Source organism: Lepidochelys kempii, chromosome 20 (genome assembly GCF_965140265.1).
Source record: "Lepidochelys kempii isolate rLepKem1 chromosome 20, rLepKem1.hap2, whole genome shotgun sequence".
Classification (NCBI taxonomy): Eukaryota; Metazoa; Chordata; order Testudines; family Cheloniidae; genus Lepidochelys; species Lepidochelys kempii.
The window spans coordinates 25944402-25965517 of record NC_133275.1 but is presented as its reverse complement, the minus strand read 5'-3'; the positions used below and the strand labels follow the sequence as shown (position 1 = coordinate 25965517).

The following is a 21116-nucleotide window of genomic DNA, read 5'->3' as shown; positions in this document are numbered from 1 at the left end:
TGGGGAAACAGGGAAAGCTTTCCATCCTGTGTTTCACATGTCTGGAGATGTTTCATGTTTGACTGATACAAGGAGATGGGGCGGAGCCAAAGGGAGTGCTGGCATTAGTGATAGAAGGTGCCCGTGAGACCTAGTTCTGGTCAGGTTTTTGAGCAGAGGGAGATTTCAGTGTGACTGCTTCATTTAATGAATTAACCACCCCCGCAAATAGCTATTTAAATTAGAGGTGGACCTGAGCCCTAGTTCACCCACCCCAGATGCTGAAGGTTTCTAAATACAAATGTTGAGGTTTAGACCTATCTTGTGCAGACGCTTAAACAGCTGGTGAGCAGCAACATACATGTACCCAGCCAAGTCCTTCCATAACTTGTAACCTGGCTTTTCGTACTCTTCCTCCTTCTGCTGTTTGCACTGATGTAAACCAGGAGAAATGCCTTTGAAATCAATACAGTATCTCCAGTGTGCGTGTGGGGAGATTCAGACCCATAATGTCACCTAGTTGTTTTTTTTTTATTACCAGTATACAAACAATCCCAAACCCCAAAGGAATATGACAGACATTTCTGTACCTGTATAATAACGAACACAGAATGTTCACATGAGAATGAAAAATTTCAACCCAAAAGGTAATTTTCTTTTTAGGTTAGATGTTTATAAAAGGTAGGTGTTTAGGATGGAAATGCTGCCGCGGCCTTAACTCCCATAAGTCCTCCAGCAATGCTGTAATCCTGACTCTCTGTGGGTAGTGTATGTGGTGGGAGAGACAGGGTTCTATGCTTGTGGTTAAGAGGCTGCCACAGGAACAATGATGCAGCTGAAGTGAGAATTCTAACAGACTGTATTTCCATAGCAATTGGCAGAGAGGGGTGAAAGAGAAATCATGCTTCTTACGGCTTCTGTGAACCACAAGCCACAAAAATTCTGGAGTGCCTGCAACAACTGCTTTTCCAACCAGCATTGTACATTGTCACAATGACTCTGGATCAGGCTTCCCACCCAGGAATTTAGTTACTGTATTGGTCTAGAAGAGTCAACCCAATGAGAGAGAGATCACAAGATTGAGTCAGAACAAGGAAGAAGGCTGATGAGTTAAAGGAAATGAAATGTTTTGTGTCCACAGTTCTGCATTTTAACCACAGAAACTTGTCAACACCACTTACCCTAAAGCTCTCAACCAATAACGTTCATGCTCATAGCTGCAGGATGCCCTTTTATACCCACCCAGAAACAGCCACATGAATAGAAATAAGTGAGCAGCTCTGAACTTCATCACTGGGTCTGGTTACCTCATCGCACATGTGGCATATATCCTGCCTACTGTGGAAAGTGGAGAAGCAATTGGTTCTGGCATGTATTACTCATGGGAGCAGGTAATAAGTCCCTTAATTTCCCTAGTCTGACAACCCCAGAGTTCTGAGATTCAGCTATCAATTCATATTCATGAGGAAAGCTAAAAAACAGAGTATTTATTATTGTGATTCAAACACATTTGAACCTGGGATGCTCTCATGGCCTGCTGTGAGCAAGCAGAGCCGTGGGGTTTGAGGTCAGGGCTGCTGATCACGTGTTGATGCACATGGTTGGCAACAGCCAGGCCTTGCCGAAAGATCATGGAGGGGTAGCTTCATAGTCCATGGTGAAGCAAGTCAGCAGCCAGGACCATTAGTTGGTGGGAGGAGGGTAATCAGTGCATATGCAAGGTGCAGGGGCAGTCTGGTTAGCGTAGGTAGCAGGCACATCCAGGTTTGGGCATGGCAGGATAGTGTACAGCCAGGTCAGAAGACTGGTTTGGGTAGCCGGAGTTTGTTCTCCAGGGGGTCTGGGCAACAACAGGCCTAAGAGACTAGTTGCTCAGACAAAAGATGGTGCAAGAATAGGAAGCTGTAAAATTAAGTGGTGTCCAGTAAGTCTGCTGTCATCTGACCCAACTGAGTCAGCAGATGTAGCTTCTGGTTGTGAAATATTAGCTGCAATTCTCTTGTCCAACCTTGCAGTGGTGTGAAGGTATGGCTATCACTCACCAACCCTGCAGACCTGGGTTTGTGATCTGTGGCACCTGACAGAGGCTGAAGTTATAGGTAAGAGCCTTTCTCTGGTTGTATAGAGCAAACAACTGTGTCTTTTATAACTAATTATTTGTGAGTCAATGAAAGAAAATTAATTGTTTCACTGCTGAACATGAGAGACCTATGGTTACGCCATGAGACTGGTTCACCTGACTTTTATAATAAGAATTTCTGTAAAACACTTTATATTATGATCAGTAATTGCAGTGGAAGCCACTGAAGTTTACTCTTGCTGTAAAGTGAACCCTAGAGTTCACAACTCACTTTATGTAGGTAAATCCATAGTTTTTGAATAAATGTGTCCTATATTTCCTGTATCACTGGTTTTCAAACAAATAAGTGTTTCTACATTGAGGATGAGATTCATAGGTTTTAAGACAGAAGGGACCTTTATGATCATCTAATCTGACCTCCTCATCACATAGGCCATAAAATTCCACCCAGTGATTGAACTAGAGCATATCTATTAAGAAGACATCCAATCCTGATGTAAAGACTTCAAGCAAAGTTTAGTTGTCTTCAAGATGGTTTCAATCTGAGAAACCTCCTCATGGGTTTTAGGGTATGTCTACACTTTGAGCTGGGAATTACACTCTCAACTCGAGGAGACATACCCACACTAGCTCCAATTGAGCAAGTGTCTCAGTTCCAGTTTGTCCAAACCACCAAAGCGTGGAACAAGAGTTTCAGATAAGAGTTTGAGCAAGTATGCTAAAAACAGAGCATGGCTGAAGTGAATTATACCCCCAGCTTGCAGTGTAAATGTACCCTAACAAATACTGACTCAAGCAAGGAGCATTTGTGTCATATTAGAGGTGAGCTGGGGAAACCAGAGCTCAACTTCGAAAATCCTTGGTCAGGTTTGGGTTTTGAAAAACCAAAATCTTGAGGGGTGGGGCAGGGGGAGTGTCTCAGTTCCAGTTTGTCCAAACCACCAAAGCGTGGAACAAGAGTTTCAGATAATTGTGGGGTTTTGGTCAATTTCTACTATTCTCCCACTGTCCCAAACCAATCCCTCTTCTCTTGGTATGACTGAATATATTATTCTGGAGTAAGTGCTGCTACATGGTGCTCTACTGAAATATTTTAAGAAGAGTCTTTTAAACCAATGGCCACATTCTCTGTGCATCTATGGTAATATATTTTATAAATATGGGAAAACCTAGCATCCCTAGAAGCACCAGTCACATGTTCCCACATAAATGTGCACAGACTCATATACCCCAGGAGTTTGGAATTGTGAGTTAAGTTTTCCTGGGGTGAGAGTGAAGGTTAGCTGTGAGAGTTTGTGCTGCTGTAGGCACTGAAGCCAACAGAGTTGTAAAATGGGCCCTTCTTTGTTCACAGACAGATCTGAATGTATGCAAATTGAACGATCAAACAAATGTACACTGCGCACAGTTTCCTTACACGGAAATGTGTCTGCAGGAAGTAGATTGGTTAAAGCGGCTGCACTTAGACCAGGGCTTCTCTGTCAATTCCCTTAGCATACAACTCATATGGACTCTCTGGCTAACCAGATAACATCAGAATTGGTCAAGGATTTGTGTTTTACTCAACTTGGCTGCGATCCAGAGCTGGGTAAACCGGGACCCTGCTGCTTTCAGACCAAAACACAGAAGACCCAGTCATGGGAGACCCTGAACCAAGTGGTATGTGTTGGCATTTGAAATAACCTTGTGAATGGTTTATAACGTAAGCTCTGTGGGATAGGGGCCATCTATTGTGTCAGTTTGAAATGCCTAGCAGGCTGTGGTAGCTCAATGGTAAACTAACGTTTCTGTGTCTTTGCCTTTTCATGAAGACCTGGCCTGTTCCATGCGCTTTACTACAGCTCTTTCTTGCCTCCAGATGCAGCTGTGGGTTACTTTGTAGTGCAAGCTAAACTCTTAGTGAGAGAAAAGAATGCAGAGTCTCCATTACCAGGAGTCACAGGCTCCAGTGTTCTCTCTGAGAATGTGGATGCATCTCCTGCAGTACACAGTGCCACTCTTCTGGGTTGAGGTTCTTTAAACATTTTTTGTTATAACCCCTATTTTTAAGAGTCTCTTCGTCAACCATAAACATCCTCAGGCCACATGGCATTTTCCTATTCTCAAAAGTGCAGAAATAACCAGTTCAAGATTTCACATGCTTTTTTCTAACTAAAAAAAAAGCCAGCTTTGTTTACCAAACGCAACACTCCAGGTGACTTCCCATTCAGGGAGACAAAGCTCTGCTAATTGGAGAAAGAGAGAAAAGTGTGGAACAATTACTTTATTTTTATTTTGCAAACAGGCTATTGCGCACGTGCTCAATTTCCACCATTAAAGATTTCAGCAGCATTTTGAGCCTGTAGGGACTTTTTGACCATAAACAGTATGAAGAGATCTTTAGGGTAAAAAAAATGCTCTTTGTGGTATAACATGCTAGTATTGCTGATTGTTGTGATTTGAGAGTGAGGGGTGTGTGTGTGTGATGCTTTTACTAGAGAGGAGCAGCTCTGCCTGATGGGAAACAGGCTGGAAATGCCAAGTCTGTCACGAGTATTTGATTCAACATTAGCCAGTGACCCAGTGTCATTCCATGCAACTGAAAGCCTGGCCCAAATAGTTTCGGAAAGAGACGGGGTTTAATGGTCGCAGCAGGAGGTGGGGAGTTAGGACTCCTGGGTTCTATTACAATATCCGCAGCTGATTGTGTGACGCCTTGAATGTCTCAGGTCACCTCTCTCTGTGCCTCAGCTTCCCACTTTGCAAAACTGGGATAATTATGCTGACCACAGTTCCTGGGAGCCATATAGGTACCTTGATAGGGAAGATCTCATTGGGGGTTGAGTGGCTAAGTTCATTAACATTCATAAAGCACTTTGAACACCTCAGTAAAGGGCAGAGTATTATGATGTAGTATTGACATTACCCTGGGTACTGCACATTAGCTGTGTTACCTATATTTTGACCAAGTTGGCTGCTTTTTGAATTTCTGCAGAACTGTTCAATATTTCTCTGTATTACACCCAAATCTGTCATTGTGGCTGCTCCCCACAGGTTTGGGACCTAAGGGTATCTTAAAAGGGCTGTCTCCTTCTTGGAACGGGAGTAAAATTTTGTCTAATTTTTTTTTTTTGCTATATTATACTCGTGTCAGGTATCACCCCTTGCTGAGAAAGTTTGACTTAGCCAGTCCTCTGTTTCCTATCAGCTATGTATAATTTGCTTTAGTGCTTTTGCTTGGGGTGATGCACACACGAAAGTAGGTGGAGAATGTGAGAAATACGGAGGAGATTATAGGAAATGGTCTTGTGTCTATAAAACAGTTTGGTTCTGACTTTTCCAAGAAATCTGTGAAGCACTGTGTTGTAAAACACACGTCCCACAGGCACACACAGAGACATTGCGCTTTGAGCAGATAGCTTATTCTTGCTCCCTTTATCACCACGGCCATCCATAGGCATACGCAACATACATGACGGCATAGGGAACCCAAAAATGTGGGGCACCATTCCTGTCGCAGGCCGCAGCTAGAATCCTCTCTTCTCCAGCCCCTCCCCTGTGCTGGGCTGGTGGACTTCTCCCCGACCCCACCCCACCCCCTCCCTCACTAGCTCCAGCCCACCACTGCCCAGAGCGGAGTCCCTCCCTGGACCCTGCCAGCCTGTGCCGGTCTCCGGCAGGGGCCGTGCCAGGGCCAGGACAGGAGGAACAAAACTTCCAGATGAGTCAGTGGGAGGGGCAGAGGGAGTCCCACTGCGTAGGGGAAGGAGGGAGGGACTTAAAGTGACACTGCACTCACCGTCTCTCACACTTCCCTAACACACACACACACACACACACACACAGCCTCTCATGAGTCACAGTCCCCCAATACAGTCTCTCTCTCTCTCTCTCATACACACTCACACACACATACACGTATTATTATTGTTATTACTGCTTGGTAGTTCCTGTCAAAATTCTCGTGGTGAGCCAGGAGTGGCGAGGAGCTGCAGGAGGGCCATGGGCTTTGGCAAGATGCAGCCCCCACGTGACAGCATGAAGCCTGCCTTGAACCACTGCTGCAGCATCTGCTGTGTACAAAGCTTGGTTTGTGTCAGCAAGTGGGGGGCGGGTTCTGGGGATCCATAGGCAGGGGAGGTGGCTGTGCCCCCTCGACACATTGGGGTCAGCAGCGCAGGCTGGGGCCCACCTTCAGGGAAGCATAGGGGCACAAGTTGAATAATACTGTGTAGGGCCCTGTTTATCACCTCTCCAACTTCAGCTCAGTCTTCCCTCTCACAACTGGCAGCTTGAGCTGCTTTTTCTGTTAATAATAGGAGGATGAGGTGTGAGGAGATGTCTAGGTTGCAAAAAGTAGAGAAGCTTTCACAGAGGAGAGTAGCAAGACTTGAGAGAGCTTCTGACTAGTTTATTTGGATCAGACTGCAGTGCAGACAGTGGATTTTGAGTTACTGCCCCTGAGATTCATATGTCCTTATGTGGAGAACAGATTCAGTTCCCAGCAATACTTAAAAGATGAACATGGACTGAGAACTGAGGTCCTGTGCAGTTGGAGTGCTTGGACCAACTCTGCAGACTGTATTGCAGCCAAAGGGAGAAGTGATCTGGTAGGAAAGAATAGTTCTTTGAGTCTGTGATCAGTATCAAGAGCAGGGAAAGCAGGCACCACTGGGAATTCCTGCAGCAGCCCGAGACTCTGGAAGGCTGGTACCAAACCAAAGAGTCAGCTGTTCTAGGATTTGAAATTATACACTTACTGTGAAATGAGGTGTCAGTGGCTGAAAGGGAAGTGGTGCTTCTGCCATTCTGCAGAGCAACAACAACTCCCTCTAAAAATATCCACCCTGCTCTGCACACCCACTACTAGGGGAGCCTGCCTTTCCCGCAACAAGAGTGAATGGAAAACAAGGCTAATGGGCCTTTTGCAGGGTAGATGTAGATCAGATGACTTTTGGTCTAGTTATCTATGAAGGCCAGGAGCGTGACAGGCCTTTGCTGACACTAGCTCTTGAGAGTTGGACAGCTGTGCCCCAGCACTAGCCTTGCACAGCAGTCCCCTTTCTTTATCCTGCATGTTGTAAACCAATATGCATAGCTGGTGCTGGAAGGGTTTCATTACTCTCTGTTGCAGCGATGGAGCAGACTAGTGTTGCCAGTGGTCTGGTTTTCGACTGGGAACGCCTGCTTGAAAAGGGACCCTGGCGGCTCCGATCAGCACCACCGACTGGGCCGTTAAAGTCCAGTGGTGCTGCAGCTCTAAGGCAGGCTAGTCCCTACCTGTCCTGGCACCCCGCTGTGCCCCAGAAGCAGCCAGCAGGTCTGGCTCTGGGGTGGGGAGGAAGAGGCACAGGATTCCATACGCTGCCCTTGCCCTGTGCACTGGCTCCACACTCCTATTAGCCAGGAACCACAGCAAATGAGAACTGGGGGGCAGTACCTGTGGGCGAGAGCAGCGCACAGAGCCTCCTGGCCCCCTCGCTTAGGAGCCCCCTCGCTTAGGAGCTGGACCTCCTAGCTGCTTCTGGCTACGCCACTGACGGGGAGCCGCCCGTGGTAAGCCTGTGCCCCAACCCCCTGCCCCAGCCCTGAGCCCCACACCCAAACCCAGAGCCCTCTCCTGTACCCCAAATCCCTCACCCCCCTGCACCCCAACCCCCTGTCCAGACCAGAACCCCCTCACAGACCCTGAATGTGCAAGGATATTCTAGATAATAGGGTTGCTAGAGATGTCACAAATCTACTTCAGCCTTTTGTATCAGGTATGAAAGACCCTTCTTGCCCATAAACTTATTTAACTTCTCCATGATCCCTCCGCTACCAGACTGCTGCACTCCCTGATCATCCACGTGGTGTCTCCGTTTCCCCACCTATAAAATAGGGATAATAATATTTCCCTGCCTCACATGAGTGTTATGGGGCTTAAGTAATATTTGTGAAGGGGTTTGGGGGCCTCAGATGGAACGTGCCACAGAAGAGCAACACATTATTAATTATTATAATATCTAAATGACATTTATCCTGTTTCACCTTTAGCCCACTATTCTTTTCCCCAGAGCAAGTATTCTTTGTGAAAAATTATTCCTCTTCTCTGGTACTGACCAGCGTATTTGTTTACTTATATAGTGTTAAGATCTCTCATAAGACTCAAGGTAGTTTATGGCTACAAAAATTAATGTATTAGTAGTACCTAGGAGTTGCAGTAATGGACATGAGGCCCATTGTTCTAAGTACTTTGCAAACACAGAACTAGGAAGTCCCTGCCCCAAAGAGGTTACAATAAGAGACAAAAGGTGAATAAAAACAGACTGACGTGGAAGTGCTAGAAAACAGTGAGACCATATTGGGCAGTAGCCTCAATGCACCCATTGCCTAACTATTGTCAAGTTTTTTGTAGGCTTACAGTAAAGGAGTTTTAAAGAATTATTTGAAGTATAATGAGGTAGCTTTGTAGATGTTTCTGAGGAGCTACTTCAAATCATGAGGGACAACATGGGAGAAAGCACAAAGATGACTGTGAAAATTTAACAAGTGAATAACTGAGGCTGGCACCATGGGGCAATTCAAGGTGAGAATCAACATCTTGATAGCGAGAGAGAAACTATCATAGAAATGTAGGGCTGGAAGAGACCTCAAGAGGTCATCTAGTCCATTCCCCTGTGTTGAAAAAGGGTCAGGTATATCTAGACCCATCCCCAACAGGTGTTTATCTAACCTGTTCTTTAAAACCAACAATGATGGGGATTCTACAGCCTCCTTAGGACAGCTGTTCAAGTGCTTAATTATCCTTATAGTTAGAAAGGATAATAGTTAACCTAACTCTTCCTTGCTGTAAAGCCAATTCCTTCTCAGCCTGCCCTTGATCCTGGAGGTTGATCACTGTTTTCTTAATAACAACCATATAAATATAAGATTTGTACAGTGTCCCCTCAGTCTTCTTCTGTAGACCAAGCATGCCTAATTCTCTCCACCTTTTCCCATAGGTCACGTTTTCTAAGCTTCTTATAATTTTTGTTGTTCTCCTCTGGATTCTCTCCAATTTGTTCACATCTTTCTTAAAGTGTGATTCTCAAAACTGGACACAGCACTGCAGCTGAGGCCTCACCAGTGCTGAAGAGAAAGGAATGATTACCTTCCATGTCTTACATATAACACTCCTGTTAATACATCCAGAATGACATTTGCCTTTTTTGCAACAGTGGACTATGGTCGGTGATGAGCCATGAAAGTGAATACAAGTAGCTTATGTTTAAATGGGATGACGTTCCTTTATCAGAGATTCTTGGGCATGTAAAGAGTTTGGTCTGGACCTGTATGTGCTGAAAGGCCACTTGGAGGCTGACAGCCGGTTAGGACAGATGGGCGTTCTTGCTAGATAAGAAAGGGACTATCTGTATCCCTATGAATGTATGTTTTGACTACACAGCTGGGTGCTTAATGGAGCTGGCATTTGCTAGGACAGGAAAACGTCTTAAATCCAATTTCTTTCTGCTTTAAGTTGAAATTTTAATGATAAATACAGTGAAGGAACCTGAGTGACTGAGGCTATTTCTATTTTATATTCCATTTCAATCAAGCCTCACTTTCAAAAGCATAATCTATCATTTTGCCCGTCGCCATTTGTGCTAAGAAGATCAAATACCCTGATGAATCACTTCCTCCTGTTTTACAATATCTTTTATTTCTACAACTCTGTAAATAAAGGAGAAGGGAAGGTGACCACTCAAGAAAGAAAACAAGATTTTAGGAATCTAACTTCCTAACCAGACCGCTTGTGACTCTAATTTTTCCAGTTTCAGCTGATTTGTTAGATATGTTGTGCCTCACTTTACGAAGTGACTATTTCTCCCAGAATGCCAAAATCAGAAAAGAGGTTTTTTAACTTGGCTATGACTTCTGGTTGTATTCTCTGATGCTTCTAGTTCTACATAGAGGGCCAGTGAAACAGGCAGAATTGCAGGATCTCAATGCTTGGAGGAGATGGTGTTCAGAGGAGGGATTTAGGTTTATTAGGAACTGAGGAATTTTTTGGGAAAGGAGGAGCTATACAGGAAGCATGGGCTCAGCCTAAACCAAAATAGAACAAGATTACAAAATTTTTAATTTTACATGCCAGCAAAGGGGTTTTTAAAACTAAAGGCTAGAGGAAAGCTGACAGTGTGGAGGAAGCACATGGTTTGGACAGACACATCCCTGAGTGGAGGATTTATTAAAGGGAATACTGAATATCCTAGTAAAAAGGAGAGGATAGAAGTTCATAAAGTGCAGTAGGAAGTAAGATGACACAATCAACCAAAAATGAGTACCCTTCAATTATGTCACATGAAAGCAGACAACTAAATATGAAATGTTATAAGTGCTTGTATACAAATGCAAGAAGTCTAAATACTAAGATGGGTGAACTTGAGTGCCTGGTCTTAAAATGAAGATATTGCTACAATAGGCATCACAGAAACTTGGTGGAATGATAAACAATGGGACACAGTAATACCATGGTACAAAATATATAGGACTGCGAGTTGGTTGCACTGATGGGGGAGTGGCACTATTTTTGAAAGAAAGCATAGAGTCAAATATAATAAAAATCTTAAATCTAAACAGTACCAGAGAATCTCTATGAATACAAATTCCATGCTTGAACAAGAGTATAGCAGTAGAAATATGTTGGGCAAGAGTCACCACAGCTTTTGCAAAGGGAAATCATGCCTCAATCTATTAGAATTTGTAGGGTGTCAACAAACATGTAGATGAGGGTGATCCATTGGATATAAGAAAAGGAGGAGTACTTGTGGCACCTTAGAGACTAATAAATTTATTTGAACATAAGCTTTCGCGAGCTACATCTCACTTCATCGGATGCATGCAGTGGAAAAGACAGTATTTTCCACTGCATGCATCTGATGAAGTGAGCTGTAGCTCACGAAAGCTTATGCCTAAATAAATTTGTTAGTCTCTAAGGTGCCACAAGTACTCCTTTTCTTTTTGCGGATACAGACTAACATGGCTGCTACTCTGAAACCATTGGATATAGTGTACTTGGACTTTGAGAAAGCCTTTGATGAGGTCCAGTCACCAAAGGCTTTCAAGCAGAGTGGGCAATCATGGGATAAGAGGGAAGGTCCTCTCGGCTCATTAACAGGTTAAAAGATAGGAAACAAAGGTTAGGCATAAACGGTCAATTTGCCCACTTGAAAAGTAAACAGTGGGGTCCTCCAAGGATCTGTACTGGGATCAGTGCTGTTCAACATACTCGATGTAGGAAAAGGGGTAAACAGTGAGGTGGCAAAGTTTGCAGACTATACAAAATTACTCAAGATAGTTAAATCTTAAACAGACTGCAATGAGTTACAAGGGGATCTCGTTACTGGGCAAGAAAATGGCAGATGAAATTCAGTGTTGATAATTGCAAAGTAAGGCACACTAGAAAACAATCCCAGTAGTGTATACAAAATGGAATCTAAATTAGTTATTACCAGTCATGGAAAGATCCTGGAATCATCAAGGATAGTTCTCTGAAAAACATCTGCTCGATGTGCTGCACACAAAAGAAAAGCTAACAATGTTAGGAAACATTAGGAAATGGATAAATCTGTGGTACGCCCACACCTTGAATACTGCATGTAGTTCTGGTCACTCCATCTCAAAAAGGTTATTAGAACTGGAAAGTACAGAAAAGGGCAACAACAATGATTAGGCATATGACAGAGCAGCCATATGAAGAGATTAAAAAATGGACTGTTCAGCTTGGAAAAGAGACAGCTGAGGGGTCTATAAACTCATGTGGAGAAAGGGTAAAGAACACTTATTCACTTTCACATACCACATGAACCAGAGGTCACCCAATTAAATTAATAGGCAGCAGGTTTAAAGCAAACATAAGGAAGTAGTTCTTCACATGACACGCAGTCAACCTGTGGAATTCATTGCCAGGGGATATTGTAAAGGCTAAAAGTATAACTGGATTCAGAAATGAACTAGATAAATTGATGGAGGATAGGTCTATCAATTAGTCAAGAGGGTTATGGATACAGCCCCTTGCTCTGGGTGTCCCTAAACCTCTGACTGGTAGAAGTGATGACTGGATGATAGTGGATGGATCACTTGATAAAATTGTCCTGTTCTGTTCTCACCCTCTGAAGCAGCTGGCATTGGCCGCTGTCAGAAGACAGAATACGGGGCTAGATGGACTGTTGTTCTGACCCAGTATTGCCATACTTATGCTCTTATGACCAATTGAGTTGTGGGTCTAGTGAGGAGCAGAATTTCTACAAATCTAAAAAAAAACAAAAAAAAAAAACAGTCAATGACTGCGAGATAGATGTGCCCCTTCTCTTTGCAGTGGTCTAGTTCACAATTCCCAAGGTAGGACAGATGAAGCAATGTAAATTAGACTCTTTGGGTTGTGTCTTTCTGGTCATTCTGCAAGAGTAACATGATTCTACCTTACATTTTAGGTCCCGCTCTCTGTTGGGGCCACTCATTGACATTCGGGCTCACTCCTGGCATTTTATGGGAGGCTCTGGTGTTACTTATGTATCCTTGCCAACATGTAACCCAACTGTACTTGCAGGGCCACAATAGGTTTGCTATAGGTGATCAGACTTTTCACCTTTGGAGAGGTTTCAGAGTAACAGCCGTGTTAGTCTGTATTTGCAAAAAGAAAAGGAGTACTTGTGGCACTTTAGAGACTAACCAATTTATTTGAGCATAAGCTTTTGTGAGCTACAGCTCACTTCATCGGATGTAGCTTTCATCTTTTCACCTTTGGAGAGTTCCTCTCTCGTGACATGGAAGTCACAGGCTGGATGTGGGACCACTGAGAGGTAACTGGGCAAGCAATAGGATACAATTTACAATGGTATATTAGCATCAATGGTAATTTTAATCAGCTCTAATTTCTTTCATGAGGCTGGCAGGCAAGTCCAAATGACCTCTACACTTCCTCCTGGCCTTTGGTAAAAGCACTCCTGGGTTACATTCCCTGTTGGGATGAAATGCTCAGACTTTTGAAGAATGATGTCACCATTAATCTCAGTTTCTTGCTCAGCAAAGACAAATAAGGTATAAACGTTCCCATCTTTGTGCTCCATTGCATAGAAGAGGTGCCTGCACTGTGTTGAACTTCGTTGCAGCTTGGAAACTGGCCATGCTCCTTTAACCCAGGCTGTTCCATGGCCCATCAAATGGATAGGCTTGGGGTGGGCTGCATTGGCCTTTTTCCTTTACTCTTAATGATGCTTTTTTAAAATGAGTTGGCCTCTGACACAGCGTGACAGACACAGAGTCACTTTCACCTGACCCAGGACCCATATTTCTTAGAATATGGAAGCAAGATTATCTCTAAAGCTGCTCTGTCTTTCTCTGCTTCGCTGTAAAGCTTCTGTCCAGAACCTTCACAGCCTCCTCACTTCCTGCCAGACAGTTCTGCTTCAAATTTAAAGAAAGTTTGTGAGAATAGGTGTACTCTATCTATGATCTTGCAGGCACAGGCCACCTTAAAGGGGGGTCATGTCCTGTTCCTTTCCTCTCACCCATCTCCTTTTGTATCAGCCTGAGGGAAAAGGCTGGCTTGCAGTGGATAGTATACAGCACCTCTGGAGGGGCATAACAGCAGGTGCCTTCCTCCTGCACACTGGGGAGTTCAGACAGGCAGAATTCCCCACTCCCTGGACTCCCCAGGGGCAGTGTGGCTGTGCAATGGACCTTACGATGTGGGCTGTGTGTGGGTTCCACAGTCCACTCCTCACTGAGGAGCTGCCAGAGCAGCCAACCTTCTAATAAAAACCTGACTTGAAAATCTGCATATTTCAGCTGTGACACAGACCAGCTGTACTGTAGTCAGATTAACAAGAAAAGACACTGACTTTTCCATCAAGCACCATTAAGTGACATTTGCAAGTGCTTGCTCACTGACTGCACCTCTCAGCTACAAGTGAAGTAACTCTTGATTTAGGTCAACCACATCCTGTTTCCTGGAATGTCAGGGGGACCAAAAAAAAGAAGAGTGAAGTTCACTTCTGTTTATACCAAATATGCCTAGTTCTCTATTTTAAAAAATGCCGTTGCTTTTCTGCAGTAGGACAAGTCTAGTTTCTGTCCATAGTCGTAACTGAATGTATCTGAGTAGGAAGCAAAATTTGCCTACTGTACATCCTGCATAAAACACATGTGCTCACAACCACCCTTGTGTTTGTGCAATTTACTCAGGCCTTTGGAAGATCAGTGGCAGGAATTTATTGCTGTTATGAATGCTTGTCATGAAATACAGCACATATAGTATTTCAGCAGCTAGAGTATCACCAGAAACAAGCATGTATGGTATTGAGAAATGGTTACTACACACAACAAATTGCAACACAGGATAGCATGTGTTGTTCAAGCAATGGACAACTTCCACAACTCAGCCCTGCCCATGCATCTTGATCCCAATCTGCAGTGCTACATACATACTCAGCTCTGCCAATGCACGTTACGAATCATATGCACCACTAACTGATACACAAGACTCGAGCTCCAAAGTAGAGGCCAATTACTAACTTGATCCAAGTGTCGTGCAGACAGGTACTATGTGCAAGCATCTCACACACAGCACTCCAATGCACATTAGCACCAATACGCAGTGCTTCTGCTATTTCAGTTCAGAACCTGTTCGAGAGAGTTCCTGCTAATTTACCTATCTGATCTTGGGCCTGTTCCCTCGCCCAATGGAGCTGGTGGAAAGTCTCCTATTTACATTAGTGGGCTCTGGATCTGGCTTCCCGTTTCCAAGAGGCTCAGTCACCCAAGCAGCCTTGGAAAATGTCTGGTTTTCCCACAGTTTTATCTCCTCCCATCTGTGGCCTCCCATTATTACCCTCCTGTTAGCCCACCATGGTTTGCTACTTTCCTCACCATTCTCTGTATATTGGACCTGATCCAAAGCTCACTGCAATGCACAGGGCTCCCAGTGACTTCGGTGGACATTGGATCAGGCCCATTGGGATTTCTTAGCAAAACTGTTTCTCTTTCCTATTTATCTCCAGGTCTCAACCATCAAGTGAGAGGGTCTGAAAACAAGAAGCGGTACAGTGAGATTTTCCGGAGTCTGGACGCCTTAGAAATCTCACTTGGAAATGCGTATGTACACAAACAAGATGGGTCTGGTTCCAGTTCCATGGGGCCTTAACCATTCATATCTGCTTTTTCCCTTTCCTTTTTTACGTGTTTGCACATTCACTGTATATATTATTTGTGACTCATTACCTCCATTGCCTATTAATACCCTTTTTATGTTTAGAAAAATCATCAGAGTCCCCTCCCTGCTTCTTTTTCTCTAGGTTCGAGATTTTCTGCCTATAACTTCGATTTACTTTACTATCTTCCAGGCTTCCTAAGATAGTCAATCACGTACCTTTCTTCTGAACTTTGCAGCACCTTACTAGAGAGGATGTTTTCAGGGAGCTCTGGATTTACACCAGGGATAGCAGAGTCTGGCCCATTGTTGTTGTAGTAATTTAATATGTATATCGTAGTAGCACCTAGAGGCCAACCTGATTCAGGGTCCCATTGTGCTAGGTGCTGTCCAGAGCTAATGACAATCTCTGCTCTGAAGATCTTGTCTTTCAGCCTTAATCCACACACATTCTGAGAGAGATTGTGGAATCCTCCCTTGTGATGGTGATCACTTGAAGTGAATGGGGCTATTTATGTGAGTCAGTGCTCACTAGTGTAAATTCCACACTTGGCCCTATATTATATAATCAAACACTGAAGGACATGTCTGTCTTCTCTCAAGTGTTTTATGTTTGCCCACTACAGTGCACCATCTCCAATAAAATTATTTAATTTGTAAAAGAAAAACTCACATGAAATAAAAGCAGATAAAATGGCAGAGAAGGGTTTATTTAGGTAATCTCTATTGCTTTGTAGCATATTAAATGGTGGGGTTTATAAGAACAACAGTTCTATTAAAATTCAAACAGATAAAAGGTGGAGAGCTTATTCTGCTGGGTATATTTGTTCTGTTGCTCTAGTTAACTCTGGGATAGGCGCAGACACCCACCGATGGCTTCAGCTGGGTATGCAATAGCTATAGTTGCACTATAAACCCTCCTTTGTGTATGCTCCATAAGCTTGGTCTCAGTTATATCTACGAAACCCAATGAACTAATTGAGATTAAATGGGTTTAACAGAGCAGAATTTGGGCATCTCTTTCTTATAACTACCTTCAGCTGAGACATGGATCCCCTGACTCTGCTAAAGGCTACAATGATCATTTCTGGTTAGATTCTTAAATAATAATAATTTGGACTAAGTCAGGTCAAAAACCAGCTGGTTACAGATTGACCTCTCTCTTAGTCATATTCTGCCTTTTAGACCCCAGAAGAGATGGGCTCAGCAATAAATTAAGTGCCATGGTTCTAATCCTGCATTTTGCAGCTTCCAATAGCGTTAAGTCTTTATTATTTAATCAGTTTATTTACTTTACAGGACAGTTGACATGTTCATAGATGACACAGACAGCACGGACACTACAGACTTGATCCCAGAGAGCAAGATGCTTCCAGTAAGCGAAAAGAAGAGAACCCTTTTCAATAGAGATTAAGTAACGTTTATTCTAGCAAGGGAAATGAAGTTGTTTTTTGGTTAGAATTCTTACCAAAGGAGAGAGACATGCTAGGTGCACAGATACAGTGATGGTGTTAGAACAGTGGTGGGCAACCTGTGGCCCGTCAGAGTAATCTGCTGGCAGGCCGCAAGACAGTTTGTTTACATCGACCGTCTGCAGACATGGCCACCCGCAGCTCCCAGTGACTGCGCTTCCCTGTTCCCGGCCACTGGGAGCTGTGGGGGGCTGTGCCTGCGGATGGTCGATGTAAACAAACCGTCTCCCAGCCCACCAGCAGATTATCCTGATAGGCCGCAGGTTGCCCACCACTGTGCTAGAAGACCCTGTACAGAATAGAAAGTGAGAAGCGTGGCTAATTTTATTTTGGGGGCTAAAGAACAAATAATACTTCATAGAATTTTCAAATGCATGCAGTTTGGATTCACTCTTGCTGATTAAGAAAAAGTAATTTCCTCCATGCCAGGAATCACTGGGTAAAGTTCTAGGACCTACGCTATGCAAAAAGGTGGACAAGATGGCAGTACTGTCAACCCAAAGAGCTCAGAAATCATGAATCTGGCAGCAAAAATCCATGAGATTTGCTTAAAAGCTCAAAATTGCCTTAAGAAAAGGAGTACTTGTGGCACCTTAGAGACTAACCAATTTATCTGAGCATGAGCTTTCGTGAGCTACAGCTCACTTCATCGGATGCATACCGTGGAAACTGCAGAAGACATTATATACACACAGAGACCATGAAACAATACCCCCTCCCACCCCACTGTCCTGCTGGTAATAGCTTATCTAAAGTGATCATCAAGTTGGGCCATTTCCAGCACAAATCCAGGTTCTCACCCTCCGCCCTCCCCCCCACACAAACTCACTCTCCTGCTGGTAATAGCCCATCCAAAGTGACCACTCTCTTCACAATGTGTATGATAATCAAGGTGGGTCATTTCCAGCACAAATCCAGGGGGGTTAGGGAGTGAGAGAACCTGGATTTGTGCTGGAGATGACCCACCTTGATTATCATACACATTGTGAAGAGAGTGGTCACTTTGGATGGGCTATTACCAGCAGGAGAGTGAGTTTGGGGGGGGGCGGAGGGTGAGAAAACCTGGATTTGTGCTGGAAATGGCCCAACTTGATGATCACTTTAGATAAGCTATTACCAGCAGGACAGTGGGGTGGGAGGGGGTATTGTTTCATGGTCTCTGTGTGTATATAATGTCTTCTGCAGTTTCCACGGTATGCATCCGATGAAGTGAGCTGTAGCTCACGAAAGCTCATGCTCAGATAAATTGGTTAGTCTCTAAGGTGCCACAAGTACTCCTTTTCTTTTTGCAAAGACAGACTAACACGGCTGTTACTCTGAAAATTGCCTTAGTCACTGCAAATTAGTGTCTTAGTGAAATTTAATGCCATATAGAGGGTCAGACTAGATCCAATGTTCCCTTCTAGCCCTAATTTATACAAATCTATAAAAACCCATGAGATTTTTGAAAATAGACTTGGGGTTTTTTATTTGCCTTCAGATTTTGAGCCTTTAGGCTGCACTCATGTTACGTTTTCAGGCTTTTCTCCAGAGCTAACAGGGTTAGAAGCTTATTTGTCCCTGTCACGGATCATGCACACCCCATCCCCTTTTGGGATGGGGCATGGGTCATTATAGGCCCATGGGCAACTCTGCACGACCCCTCTGGGTCTTGGAGTAATGTGGCCTAACAACCAAAGTCACTCTACCTGCTCTTGCAATCAGGGCTGTGCGGCCTAGCTGCCTGAGTTAGGGGTGGTGAGCCAGGCCACCACTCGAGGGTGGGCGGCGGCCAGGATAGGGAGACCCGGGCCTTCCCTCTCCACTGGGTCCCAACCCAGGGCCCTGTCGGTGGCAGGGTTGCCCACCACCAGCTCGGCAGGGATCCAGCCAAAACACGCTGAGCTAGTCTCCGACCACCTCCCTGGGTTACTTCCTACCCACTTCTCTGCGGCTTGGAGTCTCAGGGTTCCCCCAGTCTCTCCTCCCTCTGTGGCATCTGGAGCCTGGGAGGTCGGGGTGGGGGGTGGTGTCGCTGCCATCTGGCTGACCTCTGCATCGTGACGTGCCGGCAGTTCTTCAGCAGGAGTCTGCAGAACACCTCCTTCCTCTCCAGCAGTCAGCCCCAAATTAATTGGGTTGCTCCCTTTTATACCTGGCCTGCACATGCCCAACAGGGGCGAGGGGGCGTGGCCTCCTCAGCCTAAAGAGAGGAATTAACCCCTGCAGTCCCAGTGCAGGGTGTGCACACCCTGTCACAGTTCCCACATTCCTGTAAATTGTGGAGTTTTATATTATGCTACTAGCCTTCTGTCAAGTCTTTAGCTACCTTCCTCACTACATAAAACTTCCCAGGAAAGAAGACGACAACTCTAAGACCAGCTCTTAGTAAATTCCTCTAAACATCTGGATAATATTTTTCTTCCTTTTTTTTCCCATAGGTGGATGAAAATTTCTACAAGAGCAAAAGCAATTTGGAGGGGCAGGTGCAGATGAAAATCACAGGTAATTTAAGAGAAGCAAAGTAAAATATATAGATGACTCAAGAATAGTTGATCCATTTTCTGTCATTGGCTCTTGTTCCCCACCTATGAACAAGAATGTACAATTCAGATGTCCCCTGGTTGCCATTACCTTATATGGCCATGGCAGATTCCAGCAGAGATGAATATAGTCATATGTGTCCATTTGGGGCTCTAAAGCTCAGTATTCACATTGCTCCCTATAAACCCTTGAGATGAGGTGCTCTATTCACCACCAGGATAACACCTCCTCTTGGACACTCTGGGAATTAGCTCTGCAAGGCCAGCACCCCTTTCTGCACTTGCACATCATCTCTCCATCCTCTCTGGCTTGTCTGCAGCCTCTGTCTTGCTCCAAGAGTTGCCTCTTCATGACTCAGCCCTCCAGCCAGTCCCTTTCAGGCTTGTGTATCAAAGTCCCTTCTCACCAGCAGTCTTCCCTTCCACTGCCCCTCCCTCAGTGGCTGGTAGGGGAACCAGGCCCACCCTCTTCTCTGGGTTCTAGCTCAGCAGCTAAAGTCTATTCCCTCACAGACCTTGCTACCTTTTCCTGAACCTTCTCCTTCCTACCTTCCCCCTCTCTGAGTTCGCCAGCCTCTCAACTGCTTACTCCCAGGGAGTAACTGTGGGCTACTTGTCTTTATCCCAACCCTGCTCCTTCTTCCTCATATGGGCTGCCTCATGCAGTCAGGGGATTACTTAGCCACTTGATTCCCCTCAGCTGCGGCCTGTTGGGTTAATTAGCCCCATTCTCAATCTATATTAACCCTTTCCAGGTAAGTGTGGGATGAATACCCATCATACCCCCTCTGAGCCCCTTGTTTACACATGTTTTCACCTGTTATCCCACTAACAGCCTATCTTCGTACACTGACTTTGACTTTTGAGCACTGGGACGTTAATTCTCTATATTTCTATAGCTGCCTGTCAATTTTTAGTGCAATAAATATTTTCCCAATAATAAAAATCAGTTACTGTATTTGAAATGCTGTTGTTGCTCACTTTTCATAGACTCATCAGTTCTGTATTCATCACTGGCATCATAAAGTCCCATATAAAACCACGTCTCCCCTCATGAGAATCTTACATTGAAGAGAAGCCATTTTCTAATTTGTGTGATGACAACTTTTGGCTTGAAGTTCTGTCAGAATTGCTAACTTCAGTGCTGTGAGTCGGTCTCAGCATCCTCAAGGAGCAGAGAGGGAGCATAACTGCAATTCGTCACTCCCATTACCATCACACAATGGGTCCTGGCCTCTAATTTACAAAAAATAAACTTAATAAAAGTTCTATTTTAAATGCATTTGGTCCCCAATAAAATGTATCTAAATTGCCTAAAACTCATATGGCTGTGCTGGGGAGTTGGTGTGAAATTGCTGATTGCGGTGAAATAGCTTGTATAGCCTTGTTGTTCCATGAAAGATCTCTTCTATGACCTGTTGTTATGTGAAGATGGCACAAGCCAAAATATCAGAGAGATTCACCCTGGGGGAGCCTCTGAAGCCCTTCTGAGTCTGGATTTATTTTTGCAGTTGAAGAGGCTGATGAGATGCTGATAAAATGCGAAGGTGGTGTTGATGCAGCACTTGAATATGCCAAAACGTGGTGTAAATATGTCAAAGAACTGCTGAGCTGGATTGATAAACGCCTGAATTATGGTGAGTCCCATTAGCAGAATCCATAATCTCTCCACTGCTTCCACTTATGGTACCAAATTCTCTCATTGCATAAGGGTGAACTAGGGCCAGCTTTAAGACCTTGTACTCTCATAGCTTGGTGTTTCTCTGCAGAGCCAGCAGGGGGGTTACTGCAGGCAGCAGTGGATTCAAATAAGCTAACAAGGAACAGGTGAAAGGTTGCTTTTCTAACTTGGGTCTGAACCAGATATTAAAATGCAGAATCATTTCTTAGCAGAAAAGGCCGGGCTATAAATT

At 44.4% G+C, this 21116-nt stretch overlaps 1 protein-coding gene across 1 annotated transcript in view; it reads left to right on the top strand.

Annotated features, from left to right (window-relative positions):
* The first annotated feature begins 1334 nt into the window (after window positions 1-1334).
* The window catches only part of GMIP (GEM interacting protein), a 40228-nt gene continuing 20446 nt past the window's right edge, over window positions 1335-21116 (top strand). Inside the window, exons 1-7 of the mRNA XM_073318686.1 lie at window positions 1335-1370; window positions 1995-2078; window positions 3554-3718; window positions 15061-15154; window positions 16509-16584; window positions 19102-19165; window positions 20715-20840. Of these exons, the coding sequence (XP_073174787.1) occupies window positions 3697-3718; window positions 15061-15154; window positions 16509-16584; window positions 19102-19165; window positions 20715-20840 (382 nt within the window). The 5' untranslated portion in view covers window positions 1335-1370; window positions 1995-2078; window positions 3554-3696. The remainder of the gene's footprint in view (window positions 1371-1994; window positions 2079-3553; window positions 3719-15060; window positions 15155-16508; window positions 16585-19101; window positions 19166-20714; window positions 20841-21116) is intronic.